The 14185-nt window shown below is 36.7% G+C and overlaps 1 protein-coding gene across 1 annotated transcript in view; it reads left to right on the forward strand.

Annotated features, from left to right (window-relative positions):
- Positions 1-13897, forward strand: part of ABCA12 (ATP binding cassette subfamily A member 12) — a 183905-nt gene extending 170008 nt beyond the window's left edge. Inside the window, exons 47-53 of the mRNA XM_051848234.3 lie at positions 50-191; positions 1158-1292; positions 4510-4613; positions 6097-6189; positions 8323-8428; positions 11696-11833; positions 12762-13897. Of these exons, the coding sequence (XP_051704194.2) occupies positions 50-191; positions 1158-1292; positions 4510-4613; positions 6097-6189; positions 8323-8428; positions 11696-11833; positions 12762-12863 (820 nt within the window). The 3' untranslated portion in view covers positions 12864-13897. The remainder of the gene's footprint in view (positions 1-49; positions 192-1157; positions 1293-4509; positions 4614-6096; positions 6190-8322; positions 8429-11695; positions 11834-12761) is intronic.
- The last annotated feature ends 288 nt before the right edge of the window (positions 13898-14185 follow it).

The raw sequence follows: 14185 nt of genomic DNA on the forward strand, positions 1-14185 counted from the left end.
TGGGACATCTCCTTTGAAACTCACCTATGGTTTGATCTTCTTAATTCAGATCTCTGGGTCATGTTGACTCTCACAGCTCATTAGTTGGCTACTGCCCTCAGGAAGATGCCTTAGATGATCTGGTAACTGTGGAAGAACATTTGTATTTCTATGCCAGGCTACATGGAATTCCAGAGAAGGATATTAAAGAAGTGAGTACATGGATGGGAAACCAGTTGATTTGAAAGCCACTTTTATTTCTGCATCTTCTTCTGTCTCACACCTACTTGACATCTGGAAAGCCATGGCTTTTTCCTGCTGACAACGACAATGAACCCATCCTAACCTGATTATATGAAGTCAACAGTAGTAACCCCTTGATCTGTCTTTCTTTTAAGAAGTATCAAAAAGAGCATTACACTTGCATTTGGCTATGGGTTGTGCATTGGTGGTTGATGTCTGTATATCCTTTATGTTTAGATAAGCGCTAATATACAGTATTAATTCCAAAATGCTCAAAGAAAATATATTAACTTCCATTTTCTTTTTAATCTGTGATTTTGTACTTCACTGCAACTATTTCCCTTTTTCATGGAATGGCTAACCCTTAGGGCAGCTTCCTTTGTTTCTGCAGCCCTGAGGACTTGTTGTTAACAGTCCAACTAGGATTTCATTATTTGCCTGGGACTATCTAACTACAGAAATAACCACATGAACCAATGCTCCCTAATGTGCTAAAGTTTTGATACTGGGTCAGTTTTAAATAGTCATAAAGCTTTTGTGATAGCACTCAGTAAGAAGAGAGATGAAGCAATGGTGTCAATGAATGAGAAAACTGCCTTGTGAATTCTCTTTTAGCTCTTTGAAGATTTACAAGAGGATCCTGCTGTAATACAGCATAAACTAATCTACAATTATAAACACACAGAGACACACATTTTGGGGGGATCTCACTTGAAAATGAACCTCTAAGGAATTGCTTTTATTTCTTTAATTGAGCTATTAATTTTAAGTGTTCCTTTGAAAATGAAAATAAAATCTGTGTTGAACTGTTTCAGTTTTGAGTAGGTTTATGTCCTCCATGATAAAATTTTTCTTTCAAATCAGATTTTTTTTGTTTGGTGCTTTAAAGGTTTGGCCAAGGAAAGCCAACGTAATTCCTCTTTCATTGTCCACAGACTGTACATAAACTCCTGAGGAGACTTCACCTGATGCCCTACAAGGACCGACCTACCTCTATGTGCAGTTACGGCACAAAGAGAAAATTATCCACTGCGCTGGCTTTGATAGGAAAACCTTCCATTCTTCTGCTGGTAAGAGAGTGGTTATGAAAAAGGCTACTATCAAATTAAAATAGCATATCCAATTGTGTGTGTCAACATTTCTTCATCATTATCACAGTCAACATTTAGTGAGGTCTATGTGCCAGATACTATGTAAACCACTTCCCCTATACTACTTCACTCAGGGAATTTACATCAACAAATTATCTGTGACCACAACAAGATGCTCTCAAAAATATTTGGCTGAAGTTGTGGATTCATTGGGTTTCAAAGGAAAGACTTGGGGCCAGAATGGTGGCACAGTGGGTTAAGCTGCCGTGTGCATCACCAGCATTCCATAACAGCCAACAATTTGAGTCCTGGCTGTTCCACTTCCAATCCACCTCTCTGCTAATGTACCTGGGAAAGTAACAGAAGATAGGTCAAGTGCTTGGACCTGTATTACCTATGTGGGAGACCAGGATGCTTCAGCCTGGCCCAACACTGGCCATTGTGGTCATTTGGGAAGTAAACCAGTGGGTGGAGGATCTCTTTCACTGTCTGTCCTCTCTTTTTGTAATCCTGCCTTTCAAATAAATACATAAGTCTTAAAAATACAAAGAGGAAACACTTGGCAGGGAGGGAGAGTTGCTGAAACAAATTCAGGTGTCTAAATGAGTAAGTAAGATTGTGAATCATTGCAGAACTTGATTCCTATTTGACTGAAGAAATCATATCTCTTTTTCTGTAAGGAACTGATCAGGTAAACTAATACTGCCCAGCTTCTACTAAGGAGAATGGACATATTTTAAGACTATGTATTTTGCTAAAATTTTATTTTCTTGTTACTTAGCTTAGGATGTAATCAACACTATGCCACATTACTGTATCTGAACTTGAGGGGATGGGGCAACAAATGCATTAAACATTAATATTTTTAGATCTGAAAAATTATTGATGACCTGGACATATAAATTACATATAGTTGGTGAGATAGTATTCTGTTTCCCAGGCTCAACATTCTAAAACGGTGTTTGTCTGTTTTAAATATTTGTCCAACACATTGATAGGAATTATATACTACTACAGAATTAGTGTTATTGTGACTATTTTAAATTTATATGAGTGAAGTTGAACATCTTTTCATTTGATTAGTTTTTATAGCCTTTGCCTATTTTCCCACTGGACCATGGTCTTTTTACTTTTTCTTTGTTGAATTCTTTAGTTAGTAGAGCCATTAAGTATAATGTAAACTAGGAATATATTATCTGAAAAAGATAAACTATTAAGTTAAAAATAAAATAGAATGGTGTTTGTTTCACAAAAACAAACTCAGTGTTATTTTTGAAGATCCTCTATATTCAAGGACTTCTGAACTCCAAAAAGCTTTAACTATATGCAATAAAAATCCAGCTATCAATCAGCACATTATTCCAAGGATTAAGTCATATAGTGGATCAAACCATTTAAACTGCCCAGATAGAATAATGCATAGCCCATCTTTCGAAATACCAGAAGCTTATAATGTATTATATCACTGCCAACTGATGCTTATAATGAAATTCTATTGTGTAAATGTCCATTAAATTGAATGAAACAATCCTTAGGCACCCCTGTGAGATAATAGATGTAAAGCATTTTAAAATGTTAAAAGTGCTATGTAAATATTATGTATTAATGAGCTGAACTGAAATGCAAGCTGTGAGAGAAAGGTATTGATATTCGTCTGCATGCAGTTACTATATATGCTGTCTTCTTCAAAATTTTCAGTAAAAGTATCTTTTATGGTTTTCCCAAGTTGATACTCATTTTTCTTTAAATTTAACTTTTTAGTGTTAAAAAAACTTTTGGTTATCCTATGTACATATTTACCATTAGTTTTATATACATATATATATATATATTTTAATTTTTGACAGGCAGAGTGGATAGTGAGAGAGAGAGACAGAGAGAAAGGTCTTCCTTTTGCCGTTGGTTCACCCTCCAATGGCTGCCGCGGCCGGTGCACTGTGGCTGGCACATCGCGTTGATCCGAAGCCAGGAGCCAGGTGCTTCTCCTGGTCTCCCATGCGGGTGCAGGGCCCAAGTACTTGGGCCATCCTCCACTGCCCTGGAAGAGGGGCAACCGGGACAGAATCTGGCGCCGCAACTGGGACTAGAACCCGCTGTGCCGGCACTGCAAGGCGGAGGATTAGCCTATTGAGCCATGGCGCTGGCCCCATTAGTTATATTTTTAAAACTTCTATATATTCCTTTTTTTAGGAAAGATTTTAAAATTTACTCTGAAAGTCAGAATTACAGAAAGAGAGCAAGAGACAGAGGTCTTCATCCTGGTTCACTCCCCAGATGACCACAAAGGTCAATGCTGGGCCAGGCCAAAGGCAGGATCCATAAGCTTCATAAATGATCTCCCACATAGGTGGCAGGAGCCTAAAACTTGGGTAATCTTACACTGCTTTTTCCTGGCCATTAGAAGGGAACCAGATCAGAAGTGGAGCAACCAAGAATTGAACCTGCACTCATAAGGGATGCTGGCATCACAGGCAATACCTTTACCCGCTATCCCACATTAGTTCCAAAATTTTGCCTATTTTTGACCTATACTTTTTCTTTTAAATCATCTGTTAAGAAGTATTATTACTTGGTTATATTATGTACTGTTATGTTTTTGAATTTTGTGTCTGAACAAATTTTCAAAGCATCATTCCTTTTGAAAAATGATGTATATCTTTGTACTTGATAATTTCTACAAATGTCATTTTTATTTCCCCAAGGAGTGTTAAATTTCAATTAAAAACATAGAACTGAAAATAGAGCTCAAACATAATAACTGAAATATTAAGTTGTGTTTTTTTCTGCTTCACATAGCACATTATTACTCACAGCCACATTTCTGCTATCAGGAGCAGGGTGGCAATCATGTTGATGTAGCTTCAAACATATACGTGACAATGTAGAATTAAATGTAAAAAGTCTGCTTTGTCAGTAATTGAAGCAGAAAATTTTCCATAGAAACATAAGAGACAGAAGTAAAGTAACAGGGTGTCAACTTCACTGAGACACCTTTTTAAACAGATCGACAATATTAAATGTTTAATTTTGAGCTTTTTGACAGCAGCAGAAAAAAGCCTATTAAGTATAAAACAACTAGTCACAGGACCTCAAGAAATGATTTCTGTTCTAAGGAAGTGAGACTCAGGGATTCATGTAAAGAACTTCATCAAAAATTAATTAATTTGGTACATTTTTCTTGTAACTTTCTATTAAGGATGAGCCAAGCTCAGGGATGGATCCTAAGTCAAAACGGCATCTCTGGAAGATCATTTCAGAAGAAGTGCAGAGCAAATGTTCTGTCATCCTGACATCTCACAGGTAAACTGAGTCCTGGGCCTTCAAAGTCTAATAACACCATCTTAGGGTGATGGATGTGAAAAGGTAATCCTGCATGAGATTTGCTCAGAAAATGAACATCTTGCTTTCAACTGTTTTACGCTGATAGCAGCAGAAGCAAGTCAAGTAGGTTTTATAGGGAAACTATGGTTCCCGTGATGGGCCAGGATCCAAGTTCTTTTTAAAAACAAATTTCTCATGATTTATGGTCACCTTGACTCCCTGTTGCCTATAAAATAAAGCAGAGAACCCTTAAGCTTAGGATGCAAGGCCTTCTGTGTCATCTGGCCTCATCCAAATTTCCGGTCTTTTCTCCCTGATACTCCCTCCTTTCAGTCTGAATGACTTGTGTTTCCACGTCCACCCAGATCCCCTTCCCACCTCTATACCCTTTCTTCTGCTATGTTTTCTACTTGAAATGATCTCACAAAATTTCTCTATGTTCTAATATCACCAGTTCTTCCACAGCCAGCTCCTTTGTATCTCCTCCATGAAGTTGACCATTATCATCACAAAATATAAAAGAGCACAAAAGCATTTTACCTGTGCCTCTCTTGTGAAGTCAGCCTTGCGTTACAGTCTGTGTTATATTCACCTTTGCACTATAATTACCATATAGTAAAAAAGTGTTAATTTGTTTATAGCAAGAGACTTACTTATTATTTCATTTCCATTAATTTTTTTGTTTATAATGGATTTTTAAAAAATTTAATTGATACACAAAAATATGAGATACATATGATGTTTTCATACATGTATACATTTTGTAATGTTCAAGTCGGAGTAATAATATCTCCTCAAGCATTTATCATTTTTTGTGATGAAAACATCCAAAATCCTTTCTTCTGATTTTTTAAAAATATACAATATATTATAGTACATTATCTATGGCGATTCTATGTGCAGTAGAATACCTGAACCACCTTCTATATAACTGTACATTAGTACCCACTGACTGAATAGCTTTTGACTATCCGTCATTCCCTCCTACCCTCTCAGCTATCTCTATTAACTTTTACAAAAAGTGGGTAGAAATACATGATATGGTCTTAAGGTATCACAGTCCATGAAATTAGAGATTTTATAATAAATATAGGTTAACCAGTTATAAATCTAAAAACATAAAAGCTAACTGAATATGGGCAATGAGGCATAATGAAAAGAGTTCAGTGTTATTTTGGAAAGATTACCTAGGAAAGCGAACTTAAAGAAATATTGTGTTTGATAGAGGGGGCACCCTAAGTAAAAGAGATGGACTCAAGTTTTAGGAGAAACAGTAATATACTGTAACTGAAGACATTTAATTTATATTTTAAAAGGGTTTTGTTTTAGTTTTTCTTAAGACAGCTAAAATCTAAAGCAGTATTTCTAATGTGTTGTAATGAAATAGTTAAGATTATGCTCTTGAACTTCAACCCGATTTTCTGAGCCCTCATTGTTGACATAATTCTGCTCTTCCTTTCAGCATGGAAGAATGTGAAGCTCTCTGTACCAGGCTGGCCATTATGGTGAATGGAAGATTCCAATGTATTGGATCTTTACAGCACATAAAGAGCAGGTACAAAGCAATACTGGTTCACCTGTGGTGTGAGGTCTCAATCTAATGGTGCTATACTCAGTTCCAGTGACTATCTCAACAACCTAACCCACAATGAGTAGTAAAACTGAAATGGAGAGGCTAATCACTGGAAGCCAATAATTGACACATCTTAAAATTATTTTATTGAGGGGTTGATTTACTTTCAGTTAATGACTTAAAATCTAGAAGGCTTAAAGCTAATAGTAATGTTAATAATGACAATAACACACAAAGGCTGGTGTTGTGGTACAGTGAGCTAGGTTGTAGTCTATGATGATAGCATCCCATATAGAACTGCCAGTTGCAGTCCCGGCTGTTCTTCCAATCCATCTCCCTGATAATGTGCCTAGGAAGGCAGTAGAAGATGCCCAAGTACTTAGGCCCTGCATTCCTTGTGGGAGACCCAGATGGTGTTCATGGCTCCTGACTTTGGCCTGACCCAGCCCTGGCTGTTCCTGCCATTTGGGGAGAAAATCAGCAGATGGACGATGTCTCTCTTCCTGCTATTCCCCTGTCTTTGTCGTTCTGCCAAATACATACAGATACAGCCAACATACTCTAAAGAAAAAGCTTCAAAAGTTTACTCAATAACAAATTAGATTTTGATAAGTAAATGAAGACAGATTTTTATCTAGCGTGTTCACTCACTATTTGCACAAGCTTTTAGTATGCTACTGAATATTTTTACCACAAGCAAAATGGTTTAGTCAAGAATGTATTAGGTGGCTGGCATTATGGCAGAATGGGTAAAGCTGCCACCTGTGATACCAGCATCCCATATGGGTAATGGTTTGAGTCCTGGCTGCTCCACTTCTAATATAGCTCCCTGCTAAAGACCTGGAAAAGGCAATGGAAGATAACTTAAGTGTTTTGTCTGCTGCCACCCATGTGGGAAAGCCAGATGAAACTCCTGGCTGCTGGCTTTGGCCTGGCCCAGAACTGGATGTTATAGCCATCTGGGAAGTGAAATCAACAGTTGGAAGGTTGCTTTCTCTGTGTCTCTCCCTCTCTCTCTGTAACTCTTTCAAAATAAATAAATAAACTTTATAAAGAAGAACACATTGGGTAAATATGCATAAATACTGTATTACTATCAAATTAATAGTTTATATTCACAAGCTTGTTTATGCACTTACACAATTCCATGTTAAAGTCCAAACTTCAGGATGTTAGCTTTTTTTCTGTACAATAACTTGACTGTCTAAATATAATATTAACTAATATAGGAGAAAAAAAGGATGAAACAGGCCTTATATTGCCCATAGGTAGTATGTTGTGACTTGTTTAGACTCTATTTTTGCTGCAGCTAGCTATCCTGTTGATTTAATATGTATTTTTTTCTTTTTTAAACTTGACAGAGTTAAGAGAAGGAGAAGCAGAGATGGGGCAGGGAGAGAGAGTGAGAAAGAGAGAGAGAGAGAGAATGAGAATCTTCCATCTGCTGGTTCACTCCCCAAATGACCACAATAACTAGGTCAGGCTGAAGCCAAGAGCCAGGAACTTCATCAGGGTCTCTCACATGGGTGCAGGGGCCCAAGCACTTGGACCATCGTCCTCTGCTTTCATAGGCACATTAGCAGGGAGCTGGATTGGAACTGGAGAAACTGGGACTCAAACTGGTGCCCATATGGGATGCTGGTGCTACAGGCGCTGACTTTACCTGCTAGCCACAGCACTGGCTCCAATATTTATTTTTAAAACCTCAATGACTTTAATTATTATTGACAACAAATGTTCATTGACTTGCCTCTCAAGACCTTGGTCACTTTAAATTAGAAATTATTCATATTTAGCCACAGAAATTAAAATCAGTTGCCAAGTCATGGATGTCAAAAAAAAAAAAAAAGGCCAGGTTTTTATATTTTATTAACAACAAAGCTTTTACCAAAGTGTCTGACTTTATATAGAGGTAAAAATAAATATAAAATCATGACAGTGCACTTGTATTCCTAATTTTCAACCTATCCTGAACTTTTCTGGCAAAATGATAGTCTTTATATAAGAAAAGAGGCTACAATGGTCAGCTTGGTTCCTGTTTCATTATCTAGAACTCCAGGGAAGCTATTTTGGCAAAACATAACTCAAAATATATTTTTCACTTTTTCTTTCTAGGTTTGGACGTGGATTTACTGTCAAAGTTCACTTGAAGAATGACAAAGTAAGCATGGAGACCCTCACAAGGTTCATGCAGCTGCACTTTCCAAAAACATACTTAAAAGTAAGTGCATCACCTTTTGAATTTGGTTGGTCATAGCAGATATTTGCCATTTCTAAGTTTAACATAGCCTTACTATTAGTCTTTTTTTTAAAGATTTATTTATTTATTTGAAAGTCAGAGTTACAGAGAGAGAGGAGAGGCAGAGAGAGAGAGAGAGAGAGAGAGGAGGGAGGGAAGGAGGGAGGTCTTCCATCCACTGGTTCACTCCCCAGTTGGCTGGAGCTGTGCCGATCTGAAGCCAGGAGCCAGGAGCTTCTTCTGGGTCTCCCACACGGGTGCAGAGGCCCAAGGACTTGGGTCATGTTTCACTGTTTTCCCAGGCCATAGCAGAGAGCTTGATCAGAAGTGCAGCAGCCAGGATTTGAACTGGCACCCATATGGGATGCCTGCACTGCAGGCGGTGGCTTTACCCACTGTGCTACAGCACTGGCCTCCAAACTATTAGTCTTGATATACTTATTAGATCAAGATACTTAAGACATCTCAAAGCACAGTGAGTATGAACAAATACAATCTTAAAATTAATTTTATATTTTTGTAGCTGTTAAAAGTTGACATAGTTCTTTCACATACATGATTTACTTCTTCCTCACAAAGGCCTTCTGATAATACTGTACTCATCTTCAAGGTATATTCATTGCTAGTTTACTGGTTATATACACTGAGGAACTGAGTGGTGATAGGCAGTACATATCCAAAGGCATTTCTTCTTAGAAAGAAGATTTAGAGTCCCAGGATGTCAAAGCTGAAGCAGATTATCTCCTTTGTTCTCATTTGAAAGATAAGCCCACAAAGGTTGAGCAGAGCTCTGTGGAAATCAAATCTTCAAGTCCCAGCCTAGTTAAAATACTGTAGAATTGATTTCATCTTACATTTATATAACCATGGAATGGACACCCACAGATGATATATATCTCACATACAACGTACTTGAATCAACTTGACAGAAAAAGTTAACGTTATAACATCTTAGATGTATAATCAGCTTGTAGAAGATAATGTGGGTAAAAATGATTGTTTTTAAAAGGAAGTCAGTTGTGGAATGATGAAAAGAAATTGGAAAAACTTGGGCAGAGCTCACTATGACTGAGTGATTTCCACAAGATATTTAAAGTCTCATTTTTCTCAACTGTAAATAGGAATAATAATATCAACTTCATAAAATTGCTGTGAGAGCTAAATGATAAAGTATCCACAAACACACTTCATAAACTATTTGGCACAATATTAATGTGAAGTGATTTTAGTGAACAAAATAGAAGGCACTTTGAAAGAATATTAAAAAAAATTATTTGAAAGGCAGAGAGAGAGAGAGTGAGACAGAGAACTTCCATCCTCTGGTTTATACTCCAAATGGCCACAATGACTGGGGATGGACTAGGGCAGAGCCCAGGAGTCTGGAACTCCATCTGAGTCTCAAGTACTCAGACCACTGTCCACTGCTTTCCCAGGTGCATTAGCAGGGAACTGGATCAGAAGTAGAGTATCTGGGACTCTAACCTGTGCTCATAGGGGATGCCATTCTTGTAGGCAGTAGATTAACCCACTGTACCACAAGACTGTCCCCAAGAATTATTTTTTAATTTATATTTTAATTGTACATATTTAAGGGGTACAGCATGATTACCTGATACATGTATACAAAGTATAGTAATCAACTCAGTGTCATTAACACTCCATGCCCTTAAAAATGTGTGTGTGTGTGTGTGTGTATGTGTATATATATATATATATATATATAGTGTGAGAAAGCTTTGTTCTCTCTTCTTGTTCTTTACAAAATACATAATAAATTGGCATAAAGTATAGTCACTTTGTAGTGCTGTAAAACACTAGTACTTATTCCTCCTATGCAACTGTATTTTGGGATCTAACTGTACCCCCCATTCCTCCTACTCTGCCTAGCTTCCAGTGACCACTCTTCTACTCTCTACTTCTAAGAGATAATCTTTTTTGGCTTCCACATATGAGTGGGAACATGTGGTATTTGTTAAAAAAATGCTTTTATTTTTGCACTATATGTTTGCGTTGGCTTACCCAAGGTTTGGCTAACTTCTCTAGCAAATAATAGCTTTCATACTTCTTATCAAAACCCATTTTCTATCATTTAAATTTAAATCCAATTTAGAAGTTAAAGGGCACCTTCTTTGAACAAAATCATGTTGGTTATAACACTTTTTCTTTTAGTAAATGTCTGTGTTGTAATCTGTGTTTATGTACTAAGTGATGAAATTATATTTTTCCTGGTCTGCTCCTCATGGGACTAGGGCTATCGAAGTCAAATGAAGTGGCGAAAAAAGTCTGATTTTTCTGTAAACAGGTCATCCTTTTCAGTACTGAAGTGAATTTTAGATCTCATAGAAGGAAAGTGCGATTTGGTAGCAAAAAGAAGCAAGATGCCAGGTTGTAGTGATGGGCAGAATACAAACACAAGTCAATAGGAAAGACCAAGCAATGAGCAGCTGAGATCATAGGGGCTGATTCTGAGGGAAGAAAACAGCCTGATCAAACTAGTGTTAGGAAAAATTATCCTAGCTTCTTAGTGCCAGAATAGATGAGTGTTCAAACTTTTTAGGCTTCTGAACAGGTTGTTACAGTAACTCAGATGTGGAATGATGATTGTCAAGCTAATAATAATATTGATAGACAAATGGTGAAATTTGAGAAAGATTTTAAAGGAATGGTAAGATATGGTAACTGATTACGTATCTAGCAAAATAAAATATTAAAGATATTCCTAAGCATTTCTAAGTAGAGGTGATACTATTGAGTAACATTTAGACAATGAAAAGAATTTTAGGGTGAGCTGAGAAACAATGCAACACCATTTGAATAAGGTTTCTTTGCTTTTAGTATCTAACATCCTCATCCAATATAAATTGAATAGTTAATTCCTAGCCTTTTAGAATGATTCTAACTATAAAATTTCTAAAATTGATGTCTGAGAAAATTTATATGAGAATAATCTAATATGTAAAATATAATTTTACATTTTTTCCATGCAAGATTATAGTGACTTTGTAAGTACAAATGAATGTAGAATGCTTTGGAATTCTGATTAACTTTTTGTTTTCTCTTTGATATTCTTAAAAGTTTTCATCTCATTTTTTCAAGCTTTAGATTCAAAACATACCCATTATTTACACAGTAGCAGCATTCTCAGTGCAGTACATTTCAGTCTTTTCCTTAGCTCTCTGGAAAGCTTTTGTGTAATCAAATCAATATGACCTAATGTTGCAAAATAGTATTTTCCTTTGGTTCTCACAGGATCAGCACCTTAGCATGCTAGAGTATCATGTACCAGTGACAGCAGGAGGAGTAGCAAACATTTTTGATCTGCTGGAAACCAACAAGACTGCTTTAAATATTACTAATTTCCTAGTGAGTCAGACCACTTTGGAAGAGGTAAGATTTATACCATGACCCATGTATCCAATATCAGAAATCAATTATTATACATGCTGGATATTTGTTTTTAATGACATTCAATTGGCTTTTAATTGACCCAATATCTATTCCTGCACCTGAAAAACTTAATAAATTGCCAAAATTATTTCTAAATTCATTTTGGAATATTAAAAAAATGTGAAAGGCAAGAACTTTTTTTATGGACAAAATAAAGTTGAGGGCCTCAAAGTCAATATATGGTACAGTATTTTATGGTAAATTTTATTATGAGGCTTTGGGCATTTTAATGGGAAACTTTAAATAACTGTGGCTGAACTGACATGGAAGATCTAGTCTTTGAATTCTGACCAACTACCAGCACCATGCTTACCTCCCCCAAGAAAATACTTTTGATAAATAGTTTTTGGATGAATCCATGGCTAATAGATTCAATTATTTTAAACAGAACAAATGGAATATAATGTTAATGTGGACTTTTTATACAAATTTTACTTTAGTGCATGAACTCTTAAAACTAGTGAAATATCTTTCAGCATTTTTCTAAAAACATTTGACAGCATTTGCGACTGGGCTCCTTCATAGTAGACAGATACTAATCTAGATCTTATGGATACAGCTATGTGGCTATATATATTCAACTACAGCTTCTAATTTACATAGTGGTTCTAATCACTCACAAATACATACATTCATAGATATTGGTGCTATATTCAAACCCCTGTTAAATTTGACTATCTGAAAGGCTTCTTGATGAGAGTACATATATCTGTGTGGGCATCTTTCTATAAGATCAACTTTTCTTATTTGTTCTCTTGTTTTTTATGTGTATGTGTGTGTATATATATATATATATATATATGTGAATTACCTTAATTCTTTCTTTGGCTTACCAGCACTAATGGCTTTATTTCCCTCAACTAACCAGGTTTTCATCAACTTTGCCAAAGACCAAAAGTCCTATGAAACTACTGACACCAGCAGCCAAGGTTCTACCACCAGTGTTGACTCACAGGATGACCAGTTATAGTTACAGCACATCCAGAACTCAGTCTCAGCAGATGGATAATAGCTTCACTTTGAGGAAGAGCCACAGAACGAAAAAGTACATCTTCATTTTAAAGTATTTTACTATATAGAAATTTACCATTGTGTAAGACTAACTGGTTATAGATGGAAAGTCAACATTGTTGACTTTCTATGGTCAGTCAATATTGTTGCTACTAAAATGGATTCCTATATACTCAACACTGTGAGAGTGCCAAGGCAAAACCACCTTAAGACAAATGTCTTAATTTATTACTTTCAATAAAAAGCTTAAAAAGGCATGGGTATTAGTAGTTGAAAAGTAAGAGTGGAGAAGCACAGTAAGGTGATTTGGGGTAGGTAGGGTTAGACAAGCAAAATAATTTATTTCTAGAAAATAACAGAATGAGCATCAGTATGAATATGTGAATCAATTGTAATGTGCCAAGTGCTACCAGCTAGGTTAGCAATGGCAGTAAACAGTGGGCATTTTGTCTACAAGGGATATGCATATCATTTTCAGTAACTGAATACACAGGGACTCACTAAACCCAAGAAAGCACCTTTCTACAAAAATGCAATTGAAAGCGCAGTTTGCCCTGGTGGTGAACAAAACTCAGAATAATTCCTGCCATGCCAATAGTAAGGCGCAGGGCAGAGCACGAAGCTACTAGCTGTTTAGGGGGGAAATGGGTGTGTCAGCTGGGCAGATACAGATTGTGAAAACTGGTACTTCATGTGCTGCTGGCAGGCAACTTTTTTTAAAGGTCCTACAGAAACCCTCATATTCTGGTTTTCTGCACAGAAAAGATTCCTGTGGGCAGAAAATGAATATGAAGACGATTTTCAGCTAATCTTGGCTGATCCAGATTTGTGTGTATGGCTATCGGATAGACTTCTTAATAATGTTAAATTAAGTGGATCTCAAGACAGGTGCTTTATGTACCGTGTGTGTGTGTGTGTGTGTGTATGTTGTGTACAAGCTTGCCGTTTGGCATCACTGTTTCTGTTTCAAAAATCAATAAACTCAAAGTTTAGAAAAAACAATTCATCATGTCATTTCATTTACTAGGGAAGAGCCAGAAGCATAAAAATTGGATTCTCACAAACTACAAGGACCCAAGCAATCTGACCCCTGCTTACCTCTCACCTCACCCCCATTGTTCTTCCTTTGCTCTTTGGGAGCTGGCGATGCTAGTGTCTTGCCTGTGTTTTCAATGCTCCTTCCCATCTCCAGCACATGCTGTGCATCCCTGCTGGGAATGCTCCCTTCCCCTCAACCACCACACTCTCTGTGCCTAACTCATCATCTTACAAGTTCTCCGA

Source organism: Oryctolagus cuniculus, chromosome 3 (genome assembly GCF_051225735.1).
Source record: "Oryctolagus cuniculus isolate XC-2025 breed Fujian yellow rabbit chromosome 3, ASM5122573v1, whole genome shotgun sequence".
NCBI lineage: Eukaryota > Metazoa > Chordata > Mammalia > Lagomorpha > Leporidae > Oryctolagus > Oryctolagus cuniculus.